This window comes from Podarcis liolepis, assembly GCF_965112155.1.
Source record: "Podarcis liolepis genome assembly, chromosome: 9".
NCBI classification, from domain to species: Eukaryota; Metazoa; Chordata; class Lepidosauria; order Squamata; family Lacertidae; genus Podarcis; species Podarcis liolepis.
The window spans coordinates 50,756,433-50,780,996 of NC_139564.1; the positions used below are offsets into that span (position 1 = coordinate 50,756,433).

At 39.0% G+C, this 24,564-nt stretch overlaps 1 protein-coding gene across 7 annotated transcripts in view; it reads left to right on the forward strand.

Moving 5' to 3' along the window:
• STOX2 (storkhead box 2) overlaps positions 1 to 21,022 on the forward strand; it is a 134,460-nt gene extending 113,438 nt beyond the window's left edge. For 4 of the 7 annotated variants that reach the window (XM_083459824.1, XM_083459827.1, XM_083459825.1 and 1 more), the window contains exons 2-4: positions 3,416 to 3,568; positions 11,333 to 13,601; positions 19,901 to 21,022. In XM_083459824.1, coding sequence (XP_083315950.1) covers positions 3,416 to 3,568; positions 11,333 to 13,601; positions 19,901 to 20,096 — 2,618 coding nt within the window. In that variant the 3' untranslated portion in view covers positions 20,097 to 21,022. The remainder of the gene's footprint in view (positions 1 to 3,415; positions 3,569 to 11,332; positions 13,602 to 19,900) is intronic. The other 3 variants (XR_014515817.1, XR_014515818.1, XR_014515819.1) reach the window with 1 other exon arrangement.
• Positions 21,023 to 24,564: the final 3,542 nt, after the last annotated feature.

Genomic DNA, 24,564 nt, shown 5'->3' on the forward strand with positions numbered 1-24,564 from the left:
TGGTCCTGCTAGTTAGGGATGATGGGAGTTGTAGTTCAAGTTTGAGAAATACTGTTAGAGGAAATGGGTTGAAAGTATATGCTGAGAATCTAACTGGATATTTCTAATAACATTCTCCTTAAGAACCCATTCATTATTATCCATTTTTTATCACTTAGAAAACTTTCTTATTAAATTAATTTTTTTGTTTTTTGCAGTTTTTTATGTAGCCATCTGCAAGAAGCATCTTCTCTACTCAAGCAAATTCTGTTTGGTAGCCATTTTCAGGTTGTTTTCTTAGTATGATAAGAAAGTACAGTGGTGCCTCGCGAGATGAAATTAATTCGTTCCGCGAATTTTTTCGTCTAGCGAATTTTTTGTCTTGCGAAGCACGGTTTCCCATAGGAATGCATTGAAAATCAATTAATGTGTTCCTAAGGTCAAAAAAAGTCCAAACAAAGCCAAATTTGGTACAAGAGTTTATTAAGTGCTCTTTAAAGTCACACATACTGTAAAGAGCATTTCAAAATTCAAACCCAGAATTTTTTTAAAAAAACAGCAGAGTGGCCCAATGGTCACAGAAAAATCATAAAAATGTGGGGGGGGGGGAAACAAGCTTCCAGATTCTTGCAAACCCCTCCCCAACTGTTCCCCCAGCCACCCAGCACACAGAAATTCAAATCCAGATTTTTTTTAAAAAAACAGCAGTGTGGCCCAGTGGTCACAGAAAATCATAAAAATGCAGGAAAAAAACCACACAAGCTTCTAGATTCTTGCAAACCCCTTCCCAACACCAAGTCCTTGAATTCCAAACACCCCAACCCAAAATCCAACCCCCCCAAAAAAAGTTTTAAAAGCTTAACTTACCAAATGGCTGCAAAAGAAGTTTTCGAAAAGCTTCAAAAATCACCAAAGTCTTTAAAAACCTCAAAAAAGGCTACTATGTACACTGCGTTCTATGAGTTACTCCTCGAAGTCAAGTCGCAACTGTATTAATGGTGTTAAGAAAAAGGAAACAAACTTGCAAGACGTTTTCGTCTTGCGAAGCAAGCCCATAGGGAAATTCGTCTTGCAAAGCAGCTCAAAAACGGAAAACCCTTTCGTCTAGCGAGTTTTCCGTCTTGCGAGGCATTCGTCTTGCGGGGCACCACTGTAACAGGGAACAGCTTTGCTTTTTTCTGTTGACTGTTGTTCCTTTCAGTTAATAGTAGTGGTGATAAAACCAATTGTTGGGCATTTAAACAAACTGGGCAGTCAAATTGCAAAAGCACTCCCCCCACCCACAGCTTGCCCTTTAATTTGGAGCATAAACATTGGAAAGTTGAGTGTGGTAATTTAATTTTGAAGGAGAGCTGCTTTAAGCGAGCATCAGCCCAAGTTAATGGGAGCCATATGGTTGATTCCCCCTGCCTCCATGCTCCGTAAGAGTTGTGGTATTCAGAAGAAATAAGCTACCCAACTTTTTATTAAGAAGAAAAATGCACTTTAAAATTGATCTGAAATAATGTAGAAGATAAGTGTTAGCAAATATTATTTTTAAGAGTATGATAAAACATGGCAAATTAGTACCTCTGAAGGTGAGATGAAGAGGAGCTGTCACTGGTTCTCTGTAAGCTCTACAAAATATTTGAGGAGCCACAAAATGTCTCATAGACATCTGTAGAGTGCCTATTGTATTAACTGTGTCAGCAGTGAAAATAAATGAGAATTCCCCTGTCACGATAAACAAGAACTAAAAATTATTTTAAGAATTAAAAAGGAGTGGCTTATGCTTTTAAAAGGCAGTCAGCACATGCAAATCTTTATTCATTGTTTAGTTTGACTTTATAATAAGTTGTGTAGAGTCGAAACATTAGTAGAGTTTTCAGGTATGCAGAAGCATTCAGAAGCAATTTGTTTAGTAATAGTAAATGATTTAAATAGAAAATAATAGCTGCATCCTAAGTCATACCACTGAATGCAGTGGCCACAATCCAGTGCAGTGGTGTGTTGGCAGCTGTTTTGTGTATTTAACATGCCCAAGACCCTGTGTTGTGTTGCTGCAACTATTTAACACAAAATCTAGTAAAGTTAGACACCTTTAAACAACCTGAAATCATTGGGCTTAAGTGCATTTAGAGCAGTATTTGATTTTGTCCCATGCACTTATAATAATAAGCACAGCTTCAGTCCAGCAGAGAGCATGTAGACCAGCTGGGCCTCCACATGGGAGCCTGTGTTGAAGGTGAAATTCTTGATAACCAGATGTTTTTCCAAAAAGGGACAATAAGGGAGGCTGAGTCCATCCCCCTGCTCTCCAACTAAAACAGCTGATGGGAGGGTTTCATTTTTTAAAAAATGGGTTCCACATGTGCAATTTCAGGCAGGGGAATTGCATACGCTTCACTGCATGGGACTTCTCCTTCAGCTAGAGATATGGAAGTGTAGATAAATGAAACAAAGATAATCATTTGCCTCAATCTAAAATCCTTTCTCATAAGAACCAACTTTAATATTGCTTTTAAGTAAACAAGAAAGCACCCTGCACTTACAATCAATGCAATAACGTGTGTAAAACAAATTCTCTTATTAGCCTTTGTATTTTTGTAAATTTGAAGCCTCTCATTACTTGAAAGATGTACTCATGGTTTACCATTCCTCCTCCCTTCATTCCTTCCCCCATCTCAAATTAAATTGTTGCCTTTATGAACCCCTGCTAGTGATGCTGATGCAAATTCACCACCTCAATGAGAATTAGGCTTGAAATAGTAGATAGAGTTCAGACTTTGAAACGTCATGCATATGGGATTTTTGTCCTTTATAATCGCTTATCACAGGGAACGGTTCCATATTTTTTCAATGCGGTATTTATATTGCTCTTTAAAAAATTCACTGATTTTACACAGATTTTTAAAGAAGATGACGAAGGGGTAAAAATTGGGGAAACAACCTAATAAGGTCAAATACAGATGCCAAAAACTTCCATCAGATTTCTCTGTCAGCTTCTTCATTCTTGATTGACAGGCCTCTCAATACTTGTGGTTTCATTCTAGTAAAATGAGTAATTAATGTTAGCCCTCTGCTAGAATTTTTTTTATAGAATTGTCGAGCAATCTGCTTAAAGATAGAGAGCAGGGGTTTTTTTATATTTAAAAAAATGGAGGCTGCCTGTTCCTAAAGATTTTTTATTTTTTTTGGTAGCCTTTCATGTCACCATACTCCTGAAGACTTGTACATTTTAACCCCCTCATCACCACCCCTATTAAACCAGACTTTTGGGATTGATATGTTTTAATAATGTTAGTTCTGTTGTGAAAATAGTCTAGGGTTGTTGTTGTTTTAATGTTCTCTATTCTTCTATTGTCCAGGTTTTATTCCAAAACTACGTTGGAAACATCTGTGTCTATATAGTCAGCTTGCTTTGAGGATACTTACGCAAAATATTTTCTCTCTGCAGGTGATGTATCGCCCATCAGTATGTCTCCCATCAGTCAATCACAGTTTATCCCACTTGGGGAAATCCTTTGCTTGGCCATTTCTGCAATGAACTCAGCACGAAAACAAGTCACGCAAGAAGCGCTAATGGAACACCTAACAACCTGTTTCCCAGGTAAAATACATGCTAATGTATCTGTGCTCACATTGACCCAGATTTTCTTTTCCTTATTTTTAAACAAAGCATTTCAAATGACCTGTAAAAGTTTTACAAGCTTGCTGTTTTGAAATGATGTATATTCAGGTTATTTCACTTGCTTTTCTTGTTATATTGAATCAGGGCTTGTCTGTCACCTCATTCTCAATTATATGTGCATGGAAAGGATTTTCTTTCTAAATAGATGTGAGTGTGGATTTTAAAGTACGTTTCAAATACTTCCTTCATCTTTTCTAAAAAGAGTTCAAAATATTAGAGAATTAAAAATGCTTGGGGTTTTTTGGGGTTGTTTTTTTAGGGGTGGGAGTTGGGAAGTTACCATACAGCCTAATCCTGTTTTTGCAGAAGTAAATCCTACTTAGTTCAGTGGGGTTTACTCTGAAGTAACTTTGCATAGGATTGTAGCTGCATTCTGTAGCAGAGTTCTTTTATTACTCTTCACGTGTGGCTTTATTTATAAGGTGAGTTGCCAGTGTTCTCAGAAGACTGTGAAATTAATGATCCATGTTGGAGGTGGAAAGGTGGTGGAGAGGGCACATAAAGTTCACGTTACTTTCTAGCACAGTATATCTCAATGTTTTCTGCATGACAACTTGGTGTGCTACAGTAAGGGCCAAAAGAATGAAATCCCAAAAAAAAAGAACACTTCCACTAGACAGTTGAGATTAAAAATATTTCAGATGGCTAATTTGGATTTATACACCAGTACCGTACTTTGCTTATCAGCCGAAAATATACTCCAGAAGAGATTTCTCAACCCATTAGCATATACTGTAGGCTGCACTTGCAATGGACTTTAAGACAAATTAACAACAGTCCCTTATGCTACAATCCTATACGCCTTTACCTGGGAGAAAGCCCAGTTGAACTCAGCATGACTTGCTTCTGAGCAGACATTATTATTATTATTATCGTCATTATTAAAGATTCCTTTTGGGGATTAACCCTCCTGAGGTAATGCCAAAGGATCTCACTTTTTTAATCAAAATTTGGGTATTTTTATTGATTTTACAAAGAAAGTGTTTGCAAAAGTTTTACTCCCCTGAAAGGGAAATTAAAATTGTCCAATTTTCTCTTGCCCTATAATATTATTGGAGGGGTATGTTCTCCACTTTTGTGGAATGATTTGATTTCCAAAACATTGATTTCTTTAGTATTTTCCTGTAAAGCATAATCCTCTGTGAACAGTAACTGCTCATTTAAATTCTCTGTCTGTCCTTCAGTTCATCTTTGCTTTTCAAATCTTCCTCCTCACCCCACCATCGTTTTCTTTTCCATATTTAATAGTTGAGCTTCCACAACTAGGTGGGCAGAGCTTGCTGATACAGCTTTTTAAGAGCAGATCTGGACATAGTCAGAAATGCAATAGTGCTTCTGATTCTTTTCTTCTCTGATCTCACCCACACAAAAGACTGTGAATAGAGATCTTATAGAATAGGTGGAATAACCAGGAGTGCCAATTCATGCAGGTTGCAAACCACCTACTTAACCCAACTAATAAATAATTTCTTCCAACTGTTGGCTCTTTCCTTGGTTTTTGTTCCTAGCACATGGGAGCTCATGCACAGCAGCCAGCTTGTCTGTATGTATATAAAAGTTAAAAGTATGCTCATTTTGTAATCCACAATCCTCTCCAATGACTAAATTTCTCTACTCCGTTTCAAGTAAGACAATTTCAGCATGTGATATTTAAGTTAATATATCATCAACATGAAAAGCAATCCCATGGATTACCGCTTCCAGTTCAGCGAGAGGATATAGATATAAAAATAAAATAAAAAAGAGCAAGAAAATATATATCTGTAGGATTTATACCAGCTAGAGCTAGACAATGTAGTTTCATGCCAACAGCTGACAGAATGAACACACGTAAGAGATTTGGGTTGGACATTTTCTAAAAATCTGAATTTTGTAGGATTGACAGAAGATGCCGAATTCTTTTGAAGACATGGACCAGTCAGTATTACCTAAGTTGGCAAAAAGACAGGGCTTGTAAAAAGCCAATCAAGGAAAATTATATTAATGAGAAATTTCCATCACGCTGATACAAACTAAGTTGGGCAACTAATTTCTGCCTAATAAGAAATGGAGAAAACCTGGGGGACAGGCAGACCACGTCCAAACACTTCTCAGAATGGCTTGTTATAAGAAAAATGTGTTTCTGGCCCTCCCTGCAAATATAGCAAGAGTAAGAAAAATAGCAATAATGTTAACAGAGATAGTGTTAAAGAATAATACTTTGGAATCAATAATTAAAATGATGCTGTACAATGATAATAGATCAAGCAAACATATCATTCCATAGTGTCCTGTGAGAAGCTGGTGGACAGATGGTTTTTGTGGCTACCGGACCCTTTATTCTTAGAACTGTTTCATATTATAGGCCTTTGGTGTGTGTGGTGGTTACATAAACATTTTCATACCAACGCTGTTTTGTTTCCATCACAGATTGCAGATGTTATTACTGGTGATAACTGAGTCCTTTCATATTATTTTTATTTTTGTTGTGTCCCCCCCCCCCCCGCTTTTATGTAAACCACCCACAGAATCTTTACTGAAGGATGGTATTCAAAATACTTGAAAGTAAGAATAGATCACCCCTATAGTCATCAGAATTGCTAATAACTGCTCTGGCATTTGCTTGTGAAAACCGGTACCAACCCACAGCCCATCTGGTTCAAAAACTGGTTGCCCATCTAAAGCTGCACTTATCAAACGGCTTCTGCTACTTTGCTGCTTTTTACACAACTCTTTAAGGTTGAGTAATTTCAAAGCCACAGCCTTAGAAGAAAAATGTGCTTCCTCAATGCAGGTTTTTACATTGCAACATAGCCCCCTAGTTTGCTGAGCAACAGAGCAGGTACAAATCTGGGTCATGGCTATATCAGAAATAAGGTATACTAATTATTTATAACCTCACATTGCAAGCAGTGTACATCTTAAACTAGTATATCATGAGCAAAGGATGGCTTTTTTTTCTACCCCTTGTTAAGCCACAGTGACAGTTCGGGGGGGGGGTCATTTTAGAAGCTTTAGTACAGTATTTGGAATTTGCTTTTCGTAAATCTGTATTCATAGTGAATAAACACCATTTCTAGTAGAACATGCCTCCTTTATTCTTATACCTTAGGGTTAGCTTTATTTAAAAGGAAGGGAGAGGGAGCAGGCTGCTACTTCATTAACTAAAGCATTTAAGTGGTTGTTGTTATTATAATTATTATTATTATTACTACTACTACAAAATACTGTCTATTTACTGAAAGATAAGATTGTGAGCTTATGGGCATGCACCATCTAACAGACATGATACAAAAGGAAAACAAGATGGGAAGGCAAGAAAACATTTGAGTATTCTGCATCTTCACCAGCGAGTGGATGGGGCCAAGCTGTTCTCTTCCTTGCTGTGATGTTCTTCCTATGAGGCAAGGCATGCAGCCTCCCAGTAACCTTAGGAGAACATCCCTTCAGCTCTGCACTCCCAGCTGGAGCAGTGTTCTTCTGTGCAGGAAGTGAAGAAGCAATGACACTGCAACTGTTCCTTTTCTGGCTGTTGGATAGGGCCAGGTTGGTCTCCACTTGTCATGCTTATCCTCATATATAGAGGAGAGAGAGATTCCACAAATCTCTTGGCAGAGTTTGACTATAATGATGAACATAAAACAATTCTTCCTAATAGGCAAACACGGTGAATGCCTATTATCTTATTAAAATAAATCATTTTATGTAAAGTTATGTTCAATATTTGTTGGAAGGCAGGTTGAATAATGCTCCCTGAGCCCAAGCTAGGGAAGGCAAATGGAATAGGTGCCAGTCATTAGAATGCAGCAACAAAAGGGAAGACGTTTTGGCCGTTTTCACTGTCAAGGTAGCTACAAAATTAGCATAATGTATGGGACTATCTAGGCACGGTAAACTGAAATGCAATATAACTATTAATGCTGCTGTTACCTTGAGAAGTGAGGAAGTCATTTTCTGACAGCTGCCATGCTTCATTGTGGCCTCTTTCTAAAACTAGGATTCCTATACATTTCCTTTCTAAATTGCATCCAATTTACACACAGCAGCTTGAAATGTGTCTTACATTTAACTGGGTTCACCTTAGGTCAGCCTTCTTTTGTGGCCAGCAAACAAGACATAATCTTCTGTCTGGAAGCTCAGTGGAGGGCACAGCACACTTTCTTGAGATGTGGAGAATGTACATGTCTGATGATTCAGTGTCCAGACAGATTTTGCTTTTGAATTATTAAAGCACTACATAATCTTAAATAACACTACTGCTGTCAGGCAGTATTTTAAATTCCAGTTTCGCTGTGTTTTATTTATTTTTTATCATTGAAAGAATTTACTGGTGAAGTGTAGGAATGAGGTAGCTTTTGAAGATGAACTAGGCATACAAATATATTTTAATATAAGTTTATCTAATCTGATTGCTAGTCGTGGTAGCAACATGAATTTTGTGTGATCTTTGGGGTGCATTTAACCTATAAAGTTTTCTCTAACTTTAAAATGGGTATAATATAAGGCAATGGTTATAGGGTTCATTTGAATTAATTATTTTGCCAGTATTGAAGAGATATACCTTCAGGTTGCAGGACCCTCTAAAATAGGGGTTTTGATTAATTGCAACCCTCAGATTCCCAGCTTCTTCTTTTTTAAAGAGCACATTTCTAACATTTTTAGAGTGTGAGATGTGAGGCAAAATGTACAGGCAGCTTCTCATTTTGTGCGAGAAATTAGCCTGCTCCTGACTGTCAGTATTTTACTTTGAACCCACCCACCTGTGGGGGCGGGGGAGAGAATGGGGTAGCCCTGGAAATTCTCCTCCTACCAAAAAAATCATTTGGATACCTAGGCATGTGAGGGAGAAGTGCCCTTGGAGGAGAGAGACAGAGAGAGAAGTGTATGAGTTCTCTGTGGGGGGACAGACGGACCTATGCATATACAGTATGTGTGGTCAGTGAAGCGGAGATATGTTATTATTAAAGGTAGGTAGGTATGAATATGTGGTCTGCATTTATGTGTGGTTTGTGGGAGACACAGAGAGATGTTTATGTGGGGTGTGAGAGAGAGAGAGAGAGAGAGAGAGAGAGAGAGAGAGAGAGAGATGCACGTATGTCTGTGGGTGAGTAAGAGAACTAACGTCGCTGCCTTGTATATTTTTCCTGAAGTGGTGGGGGAGAAACAATTTTGTGTGATCTCCACAATCGGTACCAACAGGACATAGCTGACTTCCCATGGTAAGCCTGAGGTTTCTGGAGTGGGAGGAGTAATCAGCAATGACTCTGCTCTCTCTAATGTTTCGTTACGATAGGCCCCTTGTGGCTGCTGTTTTGTGACCGCTGCCTGCAGCTCTTTCTCAAAATTCAAGGTACTTATGCTGGTCCGAAAAGGTTTGCAACCCCTCCTCTAAAACACAGTGGAAGGTAGCACATTGGGCAAGAGGGTGCAGAGAGAGGGGGAGAATTGGCAGGCCACTGCACTAAAATGGATTGTGCATTTGTAATAAATTGTGAGGCTCAGTTAAATTATGCTACTTAATTCGTGTTGTACAGTGGTGCCTCGCAAGACGAAATTAATTCGTTCTGCGAGTTTTTTCGTCTTGCGAATTTTTCGTCTTGCGAAGCACGGTTTCCCATAGGAATGCATTGAAACGGTTTCCCATAGGAAAAAGGAAACAAACTTGCAAGACGTTTTCGTCTTGCGAAGCAAGCCCATAGGGAAATTCGTCTTGCGAAGCAACTCAAAAAACGAAAAACTCTTTCGTCTTGCGAGTTTTTCGTCTTGCAAGTTTTTCGTCTTGCGAGGCATTCGTCTTGCGAGGTACCACTGTACTGTTAGGCATTTTGAAGATGTTTCTGCAGGGTACAGAAATGTTGCTTTGAAATGGTATCCTAACATATTTGAGCCACTATGATATAGCGCGATGGTGGTGAACTCCAGCCTATAAGCCTCCTCCCCATTTGACCTAAACCTTGCCTACATGTTCACCACATGACTTCAGGCATGCTAAATTCAAAAGGGGAAATCGGGAGCATGCCCTAAGTGCCCTCCCAGTTCTTTCTTTCCAGCCAGTGCTTAAATCCAGCTCTTTTTAAAAATTTGTCACCTTTTCCACTCGCCCTCCAGTGACTGAAAAAGGTGACAAATTCAAAAAGTGCCAAGTTTAAATTAAATCTAGAAAGGAATAATGAGTAATGCACTTAGAGTGTGCCTCCACAGCTTGAATTCCCCCCCCCCCCCAAAAAAAAGTATGAAAGCTTTTTCTTTCTCTTTTCAAATAACTGGATTTCTTCTCATGATTGTATGATGACGTTAAGATGGTGTTAAAAATTCTCGCACAGCCTAACACATTTTATAGCAAATTTTCTCACACTGTCACTTTTTCTTGTACTTTTTTCAGACATAAGCAGGAAAGTGATCTAAAAGCCTTCATTATGCATGGGATGGCTGCAGCACATGCCTTAGGATGGGTGGTGAAACAAGCTTGATTTGTTGTTGTAAGATTATTTTGGAATCTTTGTTTTGGTTGGCGTCGCCCCCCCCCCCATTACTTTCCAAATCAATAGTGTATTCTATATCCATTATGTCTTCTTTGGTAACTAATGGTTTCTTCATGCCTTGTAAGCTTGCTTTAAAAAGTTAACATGTGCCTTTAATAGCATAGAAATTTATTGTATTTACTCAAATGTAATGCACACCTTTTTTGGCCAACTTATGTTGCGAAAATTAGGGTGCGCATTAGATTTGATGGCACATTTACATTCGCCAGCAAAAACTTTTCTGTTTTCAGGTTTTTGAAATTTGAGGTGTGCATTAGATTTGATAGCGCATTAGATTCATGTAAATACAGTAATTTGGGTAGCATCTTATGTTGCAGCAGCACAGTTTCTTTGGTTGCATATTTAGCCATATGGGATGGAAAAGAACAATCTCTTTAAGATACTTTGTTTGTCATCTTCATACTGAATATTCACTGTGAAGCTATTTTATTTGTCTAGCTTTTGCATAAAGCCTCCACGGTTTCTCTAGTCAACCTGTTGCATTTCTGAATTGGTCTTACAGTTAGCTTTACCTCAAGTTCAAAATCTAATGCTATCTGTGTATTGTGTGAAAAATTTGACATAATCTGACTTTCTCCTGATATTGACTTTCTTTTAGATTGAATTCTGCACCTTCAGTTTTCTTAAGATAATAGTTTGTGATATAATCAGGGAAATGTTGATCTGCTTCTTTAAGGTGTATTTCCCTCCCCATGGACATTTGTTATTAATTTTCTGATATGATTTCTTTATTTAAATACATGTGCAGATACCAAAAACAGCATATTTATTCTTGCCTTGTTTTGTGTTATATGCAATAACTTGGCTAATTAGGATTTAAATATTTATCAAGGTAAGTGGTGTGTGAGAGAAGAATCCACAATGTTTAATAAAGATTTTTAGTTTGGGGCTTGGTATGGAGGTGTAACTTTGAACCTTAAGGTTCGCCAGCCCTTTGAAAATAAATAAGGGGATTTTTTCACATTCTGCTAGTGCTTTCCCTTTTTAGTTAATAATTTAGAGACCTCAAGTGCAAGAGATAGGTTAAAAGCAAACATGCTGGAGGATGCTTGACCAAGTTTTGCTTGCTCAGCAGAAACTATCTTTGAGATCATGTCAAGGATCTGCATACTTTGGGAAGGGTTAAAAGGAACTCATAAATACATTTTGCTGTTGTTTTCAGGTGTTCCAACGCCAAGTCCAGAAATCCTTCGTCATACCTTAAACATGCTGGTACGGGAGAGGAAAATATACCCAACACCAGATGGCTACTTCATTGTGACCCCACAGACTTATTTTATAACACCATCCCTTATTAGAACTAACAGTAAATGGTACCATCTGGATGAGAGGATACCTGACAGGTCTCAGTGTACCTCTCCACAGCAAGGAACTATAACGCCTTCCACCTCGGGCTGTGTCAGAGACCGGACATTACCCAAAAACCACTGCGACTCCTGCCATTGTTGTAGAGAAGACATGCACAGCATGCATGCCTCCACTCTACAGAGGAAATCGGCAAAAGACTGCAAGGACTCCTACTGCCCCCCTTCCATGTGCCAGGTGCCACCCACTGAAAAAAGTAAAAGTACTGTAAATTTTTCGTATAAAACAGAGACACTTACAAAGCCTAAGGATGGAGAAAAGCAGTCTAAGAAATTTGGGCTAAAATTGTTTCGACTAAGCTTCAAAAAGGACAAGACAAAACAGCTGGCCAACTTTTCTGCCCAGTTTCCTCCAGAAGAATGGCCTTTGAGGGATGAAGATACCCCTACCACTATACCTAGGGAGGTAGAGATGGAGATTATTAGGCGTATTAACCCAGATCTAACTGTGGAAAATGTCATGAGGCACACTGCACTAATGAAGAAACTTGAAGAAGAAAAAGCTCAACGAAGCAAAGCTGGATCTTCAGCTCACCATAGTGGGAGAAGCAAAAAGAGTAGAAGTCATAGGAAGTCTCATGGGAAATCTCGGTCACATAGCAAAACTCGGGTCTCTAAAGGGGATCCTTCAGAGGGCTCCCATTTGGACGTTCCGGGTGAAAGAGAGTTTGATTTCTATGATCCCCTCACAAGGTCCCCACGCGAAGGCTGTTTCATAATAGAACACAAGAGGGACAATTTCATTATGCACAGCAGCCCTAACGTTCTTGAATCTCACTTTCCTATGACACCTGAATGGGATGTATCTGGTGAACTAGCCAAAAGGAGAACTGAAATGCCTTTTCCTGAACCTTCAAGGGGAAGCTCCCATTCTAAGGTCCATCGAAGCCACAGCCATACGCAGGACCGAAGATCAAGGAATGAGAGGTCTAATAAAGCCAAGGAGCGGTCTCGATCAATGGATAACTCCAAAGGACCTCTGGGTGCTCCTTCTTTAGGTACACCTGAAGACATAGCTGAAGCTTGCAGTCAAGATGACCAAACAACCAGCCAAACGTACATTGACGATAGCACCTTAAGGCCTTCTCAATCACTCAGTCATCAAAGGGCTCTTATGTCATCTGCAAACTACAAAGAAGTTAAACCTGAAAAGACTGGTGGCAATGCAGAAACTCCCATTTCCTGTAGCCTCTTGGAACAAAGCAAGCCAGCCGAGAATTTGCCCCCGTATAATGAGCTCAACTCCTGTACAACGAAATCAGCAATTGATGATTATTTTCAGTGTAACACTTCTAGTGAAACTGTACTTACTGCTCCTTCACCTTTGGGGAAAAATAAAGAAGACCACGACACAGTGATTTTGACAGAGAGCGTTAAAAAAGTGTCTCCCTCAGAAAGGCAGTCTCAGCACATAGCCAGAGAGCCTGGGGTGCACAAAGAGGAGTCACCTAAAGGGCCAAACAGCAGTGGTGGACCAGTTGCAACTAGCCAAACCCCCGAAGTGATTGCAAATGGCCGACTGGTTCAACACCACAACACGGAATCTAGTAGCCTTGATAAGAGGAAAGAAATATTTAGTAAAGACACACTTTTTAAGCCTCTCCACAGTACTCTCTCTGTGAACAGTTTTCACAAGCCTAGTGTGCCACTACTAAAACCTCATCAAAAGACACCTTCTGATGCATTGCCAGGCAGATGCGACAAACTCGAGCAAGCTATGGTGACCTCAGTAACACAAGTCATACCTGTTTCACAGAGACAGCAAGAAACAGCCGGGAACCAAGAGGCATCCTTTGACTATTACAACGTATCGGATGATGACGATTCTGACGAAGGGACCAACAAGAACGCTGAAGAAGAAAAGAACCGGGATGATGTGGGCACTATGCAGTGGCTTCTTGAGCGGGAAAAAGAAAGAGACCTGCAAAGGAAGTTTGAGAAGAATCTGACTCTCCTTGCTCCAAAGGAAACGGAAAACAGCAACAACCAGAGGGCCACACATTCAGCAAGACTGGACAGCATGGACAGCAGCAGCATCACCGTCGACAGTGGGTTCAATTCACCACGGTAAGATCTTAACACTCATTTACCAAAACCTGTAATATTTTAATCTTAAATTATCGTGTCCTACATACGCATTAAGTATTACGAAGCTGGGCTGTTATTCGATGATAGCATTTTATAGCAGGTTTTCTCTGCTAACTTTATGCTGGCTGGTTGGTTACTCTTGCCAAGTCAGGCAGCCACCAGACATTTGTGAGGTTGTTTACACAACTGGGGATAATTGTGATTATTTCAGAGGATGACTAGGTCAGTATTATTCTGCTAAATAATCAACCTTTAAGCTCACAAAGTTAACCAAACTCTTTCTGAATGAGCTCTGTCACCGTACCGTCAAGTGGTAAAGGAAGCTTTTATCAGCCGAAAAGGGAGAGCATGAACCCAACAGAGCCAAGCTCTGCTTATACTTTTCCTTAAGCTTTGGCAAAAATGGATGTGATACAGATACTCAAACATGGTGCAGCTGTGTGGTGAAATTCTTGCCTATATGGATTATCTGCCTAGGTTTATACACTCGAGCATAGAAGGGATCCTATAGGATTGCAGAGTCAAGTCATTCTTTGTTTTATTGCAATGAATAGTGAACCCTACCAATCTCTGCACACTTCTGGTAATGATTGCAATAGTCTTTATATTATCAGTTATCCTGAAATGAAGACCAAAGTAGTGAGCGACCAATGTTGGAAGGACAACTCATTGGGAAGAATGCCTGTGGAGCCCACAGTTGCTTCCTCTAGCAGTGCTAGACTAGACTTGTGTCCTCTGAGGCCAGAGAGCAGGAGGAAAAGAGAGCATGATCTCAACAAGATCAGGTTCCTCCCACACTGTTTCTTAATCTAAGGCAAGAAGTTGTACAGATAGTCAGATCTGGTGATCAGACTGTAGGCTGTGACATTTTTCCTACGCGGAAATGATCTTCTGTCGGAAATTTGTCATGCATGAAATAGCGCTGTTAGCTTGATCTTGGTGCTCTTTGGCTCTGGAAAGAGAGCTTGCTTTCCTCACAGCTGCTTCTTGCTGTTAACTCAGGGAGCCTGTGCCTAGAAGGTTCGATTCCTGTGCCGGAGGCTCTAATTACGGGTTTCTCTGAGCTTCTGTAGACCTTGCTGTTGTCTTTGTTTTCTGGTCAGCTCCCACAGAGCTCTGTTGTTGTTTCTCAAATTGGCCTATTTTCTACTGGGTTTGTAGCTCTTGGAGACCAGACAAAGACGAGGATAGTATTATTGCACGTGTTTTGTTAAAAGTAATTTGCTTCTATCAAACTACCTGCATCTTATACTGTTGCATGAGGCCTGAGGAAAAGAAGCAAAGCTTTCTGTGTGGTGATGGCTGCCTTTTCCAGGGTGTGTGTGGAGGTGCAATTTTATTTGACTATTTCAACCAAGGCTTTTTTAAAAAATGTCAGTTTTATGGACATGCTATCCATATCATTATGAATGTAAAAGGCAGGCTTTTGTTTCTATCCTGCAGGTTCTGTAATCTAATCTCTCTGCCTCTGTATAGCTCAGAGGGAGAGCATTTGCCTTGCAGGCAGAAGATCTTAGGTTCAGTCCTTAGCATCTCCAGGTTGAGCTGGGAACACACCTCCTGTCTGAAACCCTGGATAGCCACTGCCAGTCAGTGTCAGCAAAACTGTCACAGATGGTTCAGTATTCCAACTCAATATTAGGCAGCTTCCTGTATTGCTTCTCTCATAGACAGAAGCTTCTCACCCCTTCTTTTTATTTTCTTTATTCTTCACTGGCTCAGGGAAGAACTTAGTGAGTGTTTTCCAAATCTCTGTGCATTACTACCCTGCAAAATGCCACTCAACAGGATTTTCAAAGTAACGGTTTGGGTGGAATTATTTGCACTTTCCCTCTGTATGTGTGGGACAGGGGTTTTAGTCTGTTAATGACTGAGGTTCTCTTCAGATTATTTTCCATGGATTAGACTGAGTGCATTCCTTGCTCTTAGATATAATCCTTAATTTACTGTAACAACAAAACCAGCAAACTATGGTTAGTAATTGCTCTCGAAACCAGGATCGGAAACCATGGCTTGAGGTGGATTTCTGATGCTGGATTGGAGAACAGGCCTATCTTGCCAGTTCACAAGTCACACAGCAAAGCAAATTAGGATTCATGCTAAGCAGGTAACGGAAAGAGAAGCCTCAGAGGAAACAAACCAGGATTTGGAGAAACACCTGAATTGAGCCAGTTCAGAATAATAGCTCTGGAAGAACTACATACATGGATTTAAATTTCTTCCGCAGTTTCCTACATTTCCCTCCATATAGCACTGTAGTCAACTATCCATTTGTATAGTTTCATACACATTTTATGAGCAATTAGCACAAGTTACAATCTAATTTTGGTGCAGACGAAAACCAGAAAATACAGTGGTACCTTGGTTTTCGAGCGCCTTGGAAGCCGGACATTCTGATTTTCGAACACCGAAAACCTGGAAGTAATTGCTTCCGTTTTCGAATGCACTTTGGGTGTCAAATGGCTTCCACTGCGTTTTTCCCCTCCAATTTTCTCCATTGACTTGGCAGCCAGCCCTTTGTGCCTAGTTGTCGAACATTTCGGAAGTCGAACAGTCTTCCAGAACGGATTACGTTCAACAACTGAGGTACCACTGTAGATACACTATTGGTGCATATATTGGTGCATATATACACTATTGGTGCCTGAAGATGACGAGTGAGACCTCGTCGAAACGTCGCCTAGACACCCCAACTTTTACACGGGAAGACACCCGAGGACACCAAAACCTGCATATATATATATATATATATATATACACACACACACACACACACACACACACACAAATTTTTTATTTGTTACGTAAGCAGTTTCTTCATATAAAGAGCTATATTGCATTCACTCAAAAGTAAACATAATTTGTTCCTATTTTGAGAGAATGGACAGTTGGCCCAGGACATGAACCCATCTGTCCATCTAGAACATCTATGCTAATCTTGTCAAGGAACTGGGATGGAGGGTAAGAATAAGCATGCTTTCTCTACTTCCTTCCAATCTTCCAGGTTGCTACCACATGTTTTTTTAGATTTTTATATTGCTGAAGCTCCCTTTCAGTGAGTGATTCTTACATTGGCTGCCATACTCCTAGAATGGAAGGTAATATAAGAAGGTAATTCACAGGAAACAACCCAGCTGGGTGTTACAGCCTTTTGTGACCCTTATAACATGCTGTGTGTTTTAACTTTGAGAGAAAGAAGTGGAAAGGATCAAAACAGCTGGTGTGGAAGATATCTGAGTAGAAGATAGCAAATTCCTTTAATTTAATTTGTAATTTTAATGTATTGGGTTAAAAATATATATAAGCTTTTGTGTTTGAGAAATTTTATATGAAAATTGTTAAGGCCAATGGCAAAAACAATAACATTGCTGCTGATAAGTGCTCTATGTGCGGTTGGTTACCCTTGAAAAGTGTTCTGAAACTGCAACTTCTGCAAAATGCTGTAGCCAGGTTGCTGACAGGTGCTCGATATTTTGATTCTGTCATGCCAGTTTTGTGTGATCTGTACACTGTTTACTGGTATGTTTCTGGCCCCAATTCAAGGTGCTGGTGTTGACCTTTTGGGCACTGATTACCTTGAGAACTGCCTTTTTCTGCACATTTCTCCCGACATTGCCAGTCATTTATGTGAAGCCCTACTCTACATCCTTCAATCCCAGGAAGCAGGACTCACAGTAACTACGATTTGGGCCTTTTCCCTCCTGTGCAACACATGTAGAATGCCAGCTTAGATGTGTTAGGTCCACACTATATTGTATTTGTGGCTGGTAAAAATATTAATTAATTTAAAAGATTGTTCTCTCTTTGCTGGTTTATCTTTGTCTTGATTTTAGTGGGATTTTAATTCTTGTTATTCTTTTTATTTATTTTTACATTACACCAATATTTATTTTACTGGGGATTTTATATATTTTGTTCTTTGAGTTTATTTGGAAATTAAGTGTGGTATATATATTTTTTAGAGTTACACAATCTGCAACTCTGTTCAGCAACATTTGTTGGTGATGGTGCTGTGAGCTCCTACCAATAGTCCATAATGCCATATCTCCCCTATATATTCAGTGAGAAGTGTGCCTTGGGTGTTCATTCTTACTGTTTTATTACTGATGTGATATTTCCACCATGATCACTCTCTAGTTGAAATGCCACTGCAGAATGATGGCATTTCAGGAATTGGCTGGCTATAACATTCTATTTGTGGCAGAGCAATTGGGTTATCTGGGAAAGATTTACCACCGGCTGAACAATATGGCTTCATATGAGATATTAATGGCCTAAAAATGAACTTGGAATTGAGGTAGGAATTGATTAGTTTGATTATTTAATTTCTATGCCGCTTAATATACTAAAAATATCTCTTAGGTGGCATACAGAAAACTGAAGCAACAACAGACGACTTAAAATATTTCAAAAATACACAGTTGCGTACAAAAATGTTACATTAATACAAATATATATACAGTGGAACCTTGGTTCTCGAACTTAATCCGTTCCGGAAGTCCGTTTGACTTACGAAATGTTTGGAAACCAAGACATGGCTTCCGATTGGCACAGGCACCCTGGAAACAATAGCCGACAGCTGCATTGGACACTTGGCTTACAAAAAATGTTCAGAAAACGGAACACTCACTTCCGGGTTTTCAGTGTTCAGGAGCCAATTTCTTTGTCATCTAAGTCATTTGAGAACCAAGATTCCACTGTATATAAATCAATATCAGTTCATTTGCCTTTTAACTCACCCTTCCTCTCAGCGTCTGGGTTCTCACCAAAGTCTAAACAAACACTCAATTCACCCACAACAAGAAGAGCTCATGGAAATAGTGGACATCACCCTAATCTTTCACTCTAGACTTGTTTTTATGGCAGACCCAAGGTGGATGGCACTTCCTCAGGCTGCACACAGCGGTGTCCCATTGAGCTGCACTCTCTACACCAATTTCTAGGTACAGCAGGTTTTTTGGGTTCCCCAGGGGGGTCTAGAGGATGGGAAGAGGGAGCCCCTCCACTCACAGCTCTTTCTTCACACTATGAAAAATAAAAGAGCCACTGCTATTCTTAACATAAAACATGAATGATACTTAACTATAACAGACAAAAGTGAATGTTGCTTTACACAGAAGGAAAAAAGGAGGGTAACAGAAGGGGAAAGTAAAGAAATTCAGAAGCAAACATTACAGTTGTCTTGTAGGTTCATGCATGCACATCATTTCTCTTTGACCCTGCCCTGGGAGTGCCAAGCATCACTTGCTATACCTGTAGTTACTACCTGCCGTCTACTACGGATGATGTTTTTGATACCCAAAGGAATATTGGTAACATGCCTAGGCCCACACATATTTTAGGCAGGGATAAGGTCAGTCTTTTGTCATGGTTGCATGATAAAATTATGGAAAAGGTGTCATGCTGACAGCATGATATATATTAGAAATTATTTTTAAAGGCTTTTCAGATTTATCCTGAAATGTTCTGTATGCTACATAAGGAGCAGTAAGTGCCTGTGCTCAGTGGAGCCTGTGATACAGCAGTAATTCTTATATCTTAGTTCAGTCATGCAGCCACACGTCTGGTCCAGGGCAACCCTGTTCTTGAGTGCACCAGCCTGGAATGGAAAGGTGCTACATTTCACCTGCAATAAGGATATATTGTTTGCCTCACTTGAACAACAATTGACAATATCTGCACCTTGACATGGGCTCAGTATTAAGGACTTCTTAAATCTTGCGTAAAGTATTGAAATTATTAATTATAACATATATTAATATTCAGTGTTGAAGAATTTTGATCATGAGTTCAGATGACATGCAAAGCCATAACATGGCTTGGCTTAGCACATCACAAGAGTTAAAAAGACAGAGGATGTGAAAAGCAACTGTGAGCTCTTCTCCAGGAGTCTGCATGTTTACACAGCTCTGATAAGCTATAATTTTACTTTCTGTAATGTGGAAGCACCTGAACCCAGAATTTTGGTTTGTCAGTCAACAACAAACTTGGCTTAAGTCTGGCTAGAGATCCTGGTTTTTAAAGAAGGAAACAAACCATAATCGGACATCACACTAAGCTGTTTTTTTTACCCACTGATGTCAGGGCAAGAGGGAAGTAGGAGCGATTGGGCTTGTGCACAGTATGGTTTATTAAACTAGGGTCCTTGGCTTACTGTTAAAATGCAAAAGTAGGAATTCCTTTATATAACCTTCTGTGTTACCTTTTCTTGCAGGCTAGTAGATAGATATATGCACAACTGTTATATGTGTGTTTGTTTCCCCTCCTTCTCTCTCTAGTACTCGTGAGAGCTTAGCTTCCAACACGTCAAGCATTGTTGAAAGCAACAGGCGCCAGAACCCAGCTCTCAGTCCTGCACATGGTGGTGCAGGTCCAGTGTTCAGCTTCCGTGCAACTGCTGACCCGCCAACAAGCGAAACTGAAAAACTGCAGAAACCTGCTAATTGCCTGCAAGCTTCTGTTACAAGTGTTTGATAGTGCTTCTGCCTCAGATCTTCTGTCTCATCCTATACAGCAAAGTTTACGACGCTGGGACTGATGTTTACGTCTTTTGGAGGGGGGGAAAACCAGGCATCTCAACCGCACAGTTTTTGTGTCTACCTAAACTGTGTTGCTACATAGGCTAGGGACAACAAAGAAATCTTTATTTCAAGGTATTGCTTTTCACATTTTGCGGCTCTGTAGCAAGAGAATAGCAGTAGGGATAATATGTACACTTTTGCTTCACTTAATTGTAACTGAGCACATATATGAAAGTCTAGACACTGTAAGTGTAATCTGCATTTTCAATGTCATGCAGTTGCCAACTTCATTTTAAAATGCCACAGATATGTGATGCCCCCTACCACTGGTTAAACTATTTGCCACAGAGATGGTTCTTTTCCTTTATAAACTGAGCCTTTGTTGAAAGTAAACAGCTAAGGGTCACCTTGAGGGAAAACAATGCGAAATGAGTCTAGGAAAGACCTCAGCTCTACCTGTGAATTATTTATACATCTGTCATTTTCACTGTGAGTCTTCATGACATGATTTTGCAAGAATCCATAGCAAAAGTAAGTCAAAAGAGGTCGTGTTTTTGGGAAGAGGTGAGGAATAATGGAGATGTTATCTATTTTTACTTTGATTTTTTTAAAGTATGAGATGTTTACCTAAAACTTATTTCTTAATTTCCCCTAGTTGAAAGCAGGGATATAAGACTTTGAATTGAAGGTGAGGAAGGAGAAACCTAACTTTGATTGAGGCACATCACTAAGTGATAGAAGAGGTAACAGGTGTTTTTTGTTTTTAAAAATATAAAAGGCAAGTAAAGTGATCACTTTTTAATGTGTCACTCCAGTTGTTACCCCAAATTATTAATATTATTATTATTATCAAAGTAATTTGGAAGAACAAGAAGAAAAGAAGAAGAAGAGGAAGAAGAAGAAGAAGAAAGCTCTTTGTGATACAAATGATGAATTATGGCCTGAAGGGTTGATTTCTTTCTATGGAAGGACATATTATATTTTTATTTTATGTAGCTTTTAGAGTGCCTAAATTAGGCTATTGAAACTAGCATACACTGTAGAGAAAAGATTTAGAGACTAATAAACTTCAGGCCTTTTATTGAATTACATTTCTTTGTGAGTAAACATTGTATGGAAATACTTAGTTTAAAAATAATCATGAGTTTTAAATGTGTCCAGGTGGATCGCTGATGAAGAGAGATTATTTGTTTGATCTGAGAAAATGAGATATTCATTGATGTACTCAAAAGCTTGCTAAGTTTTTCATCAACAAAGGTTAGTTCAATAAAAGACATCGCGTTACCTCTTTTGTGAGTCTCACAAAGTTGATAGCAGAAGTTCTGTATCCACAGGTTTATTATATCTAATGTGTATGTCCTGAAATTGCTAATCCAAAGTAATCTATTTTTTAAGAAAAGTATTCTAGATTAATGTTTAGAGAGATCTGCAATTTCAAGAGTAAACTTGAAAAGCATAAAGGGCCAAATTCTGCTGTCTGTTATTTATGCAACCCAGTACTGCATAAATTTTGTTTTCAAACAATCATAATGGTGGTACAAGTAGAATAATAAAATACAATAAGAAAGATCAGAAGCAGTGTAAATTGTTGTATGGATTAACATTTACACTTATCTGTCTTTTGTTGATACCCAGGTGATATAACCAAGCATACCATTAAAGACGGTATTTTCATCAGGTACTGGTGATGATTTGTATAACCTGTTCAAGCTTCACTTGTGTTCTGTGTTGTCTTCTGAAAGTGCACTCTTACCTTAAACAGTTTTAAACAGCTTTCAGGTGCTTATTAAATAGCTTTACAAACACTGGGCACAATTGGTTTCAGTTTACACCAGGGTAAATCAGTCCATTGCAAGTCCAGGGCACTCTGGTACATATGCAGGGACTCAGATGTGTGTTTAGTACTGAACAAACTGGAGCTCTTCCTTTAACTTTAGTGTTAGGAAATGCTCCATACATGAAATCCCATTGTGCACACTGAGCCTTCTGGGTCCTGTGAAGCTTTGAGTTGTAGCCCTGCTATCTGGAACAACCAGTGAAGGATCAGGCCTAGATACTTGCTTTATTATCATGTATACATTCTATTTGCTACAAGTAGTGAGATGGCTCAGTGCATATAATGGAGATTATTATGCTGCTTGGTTGGTTAGTTACTTGGCCTCCTGCCTTATAAATACCTTTGAAGCTATGGTATAATAACCTAGAAATGCATTGCCTGACAAATCTCATTCCTTACATAGGTAACTCTGGGAATATTTAATACACGCAGATTCCAGAGTTATTAGGTTTTGGGGAGGAAATTGCTATAACACTATACAGTAGCAATGTGTGGGGTGTTTTTTTGGAGATATGCTCTGATATTTATAGTATGCATCAATTCACTACAATTGCTGGAATGATATCAGAATTCATAACTGAAAGTAAAAATTAAAATGTCGTATAAAAATGTGAATGAGGAAGATATTACCATGTATGGGAAATATGCTTCCATTAGTTAAGATTATTGAAATGGATACATTAAGCAGTTCTACAAAAGACATCATTCCAGTTTTTTAACAATAAATTCTCCCTTGGTTGACATTTAAAGGTCCCCAAAGACGAGCTTTTAAAAGGTCCTGTTAATATTGGCATGGCTATTGGCCAATAATATGTTTGTGGCATTTTATTAGCATTAATTTTACTCTCGGAACATGTTATATAAATGAAACTTACATAAAGAAACATTCTTAATGTGCATTCTTTTCAAAAATAAATATAAAGAAAGTCCATTTTGAGATTATAGACTTATACTCACAGGAGTGGAGCTTGAGTGTTTTTGTCACTGTTATCCTGTGATGAAATCATGATGACCTTATATTGCATGGTTGATCATCTATCATCCTTCTAATGTATCAACTTAAAAGGTTTACAGAACCAGAATGCGTTGAATCTCTATGTTGTGTTCAACTTTAAAGGGTCAACACAAATCTGTCGGCATTTTGCACACTTGATATGTATTATTATAATACAACATGTTACTTTTATGGTAAAATTCTTTTTTACACATATAACTACCTCCATGAATTTGATGAAATGCAGCAACATGTCTTTTTTTAAAAAGGGTATTGTTAAGAGCGACGTTTAAAACTTTATGAAGAAATAGGCCATGACGTTCTCTTGTGTGTCGGTGCTTGCATATGAAGTCATTTTTCATTGCCATGATTTCCTGTTACTGTATTCAATTGGCTTTTGGCTTTAGTAGTACGAGATTTTATACAAGGGTCATAGAATCTTTTAGATAAACAAAGGGGGGGCTCAAATTTGTCCTTTGTCTTTCCATTTCTGCTGAAGTTTCTACCTGGTAGAAAGTCTAGTGTTGCTTGTACTTTAGAAGCCTGTTAAATATATACAGTATATGGAATATGATTGGCAGTCTGGGGCTTAGCAGAAGACACACCGGGTATTTTACTGCCTCCGTTTAAACTCTTTGGGCCCTATTCTGCCTTCATTTATGGCAACATATCATGCCAGAGTTTAGCTTAAATCTTTGCATTATCTGCCTCCCAAGTGGGCCACTGGCGTAATACGCTCTCAGTTTTCTCAATCATGCGCATCTTGGGGGTTGAATACTATAGAGCCCAATATTTTTCACAATGAGATAAATAGTCTGAGATCCTGATATTAGTGTTAATAATAACAGAACCACCAAATAAGCCGTAGGAGTGTTTTTCCTTTAAACATACAGTAAAAAGAACGAGGAACAGTTAAGAAAGTATCTTCAGAAGCATCCTTTGCGAGGGTGGGGGTGACAGAAATAAGCGCATTGAATGGCAGCTGCCCATCAAGGCTATGATTTCTCTATAAATGTGCTAGGTATATTTTTAGGGGGTTGTTCAGCTAAATCCATGCCATTATCACTCACACAAAACAAGATTGGAGGAGCGTATTGTTAGAACCTTTTAACTAGTTAAAATAATACTGGCTTTATTGTAGTCAGGGCTGTGAATGTTCTGTACCTGAAAAAAAAAAATCCCAATTCTACAGCAAAGTAATCCAGATTCTGTACCAAGAAGAGCCATCTCCTGAGAAATAAATGTATTTTCCCTGCATCAGCTACCTATAGAAGGAGGAGAGGGAGGGAGACACACATAGGATTGAAGCCACACACATCCCAACCACTGGTAGTCGTGTGCAGAGCCATTTAAAACATTTTAGATTTCCCCTTGTGTATTTTTGAGCCTCTGTTTGCAGAGATTCATGAGATGATTCCAGTCCACACATGTGCGGTACTGTCATGGACACACAGAATAAATATAGTCCTGATTGTAATAGGCAGATTAGCATAAATAGCTGTGTGGTTTAAAAGCATTATTTGCCTTCAGTAAATCACCAGCCATATCTGTCAATTGGAGGAAGTAGCAATTATTTCCCTCACCGCTTTC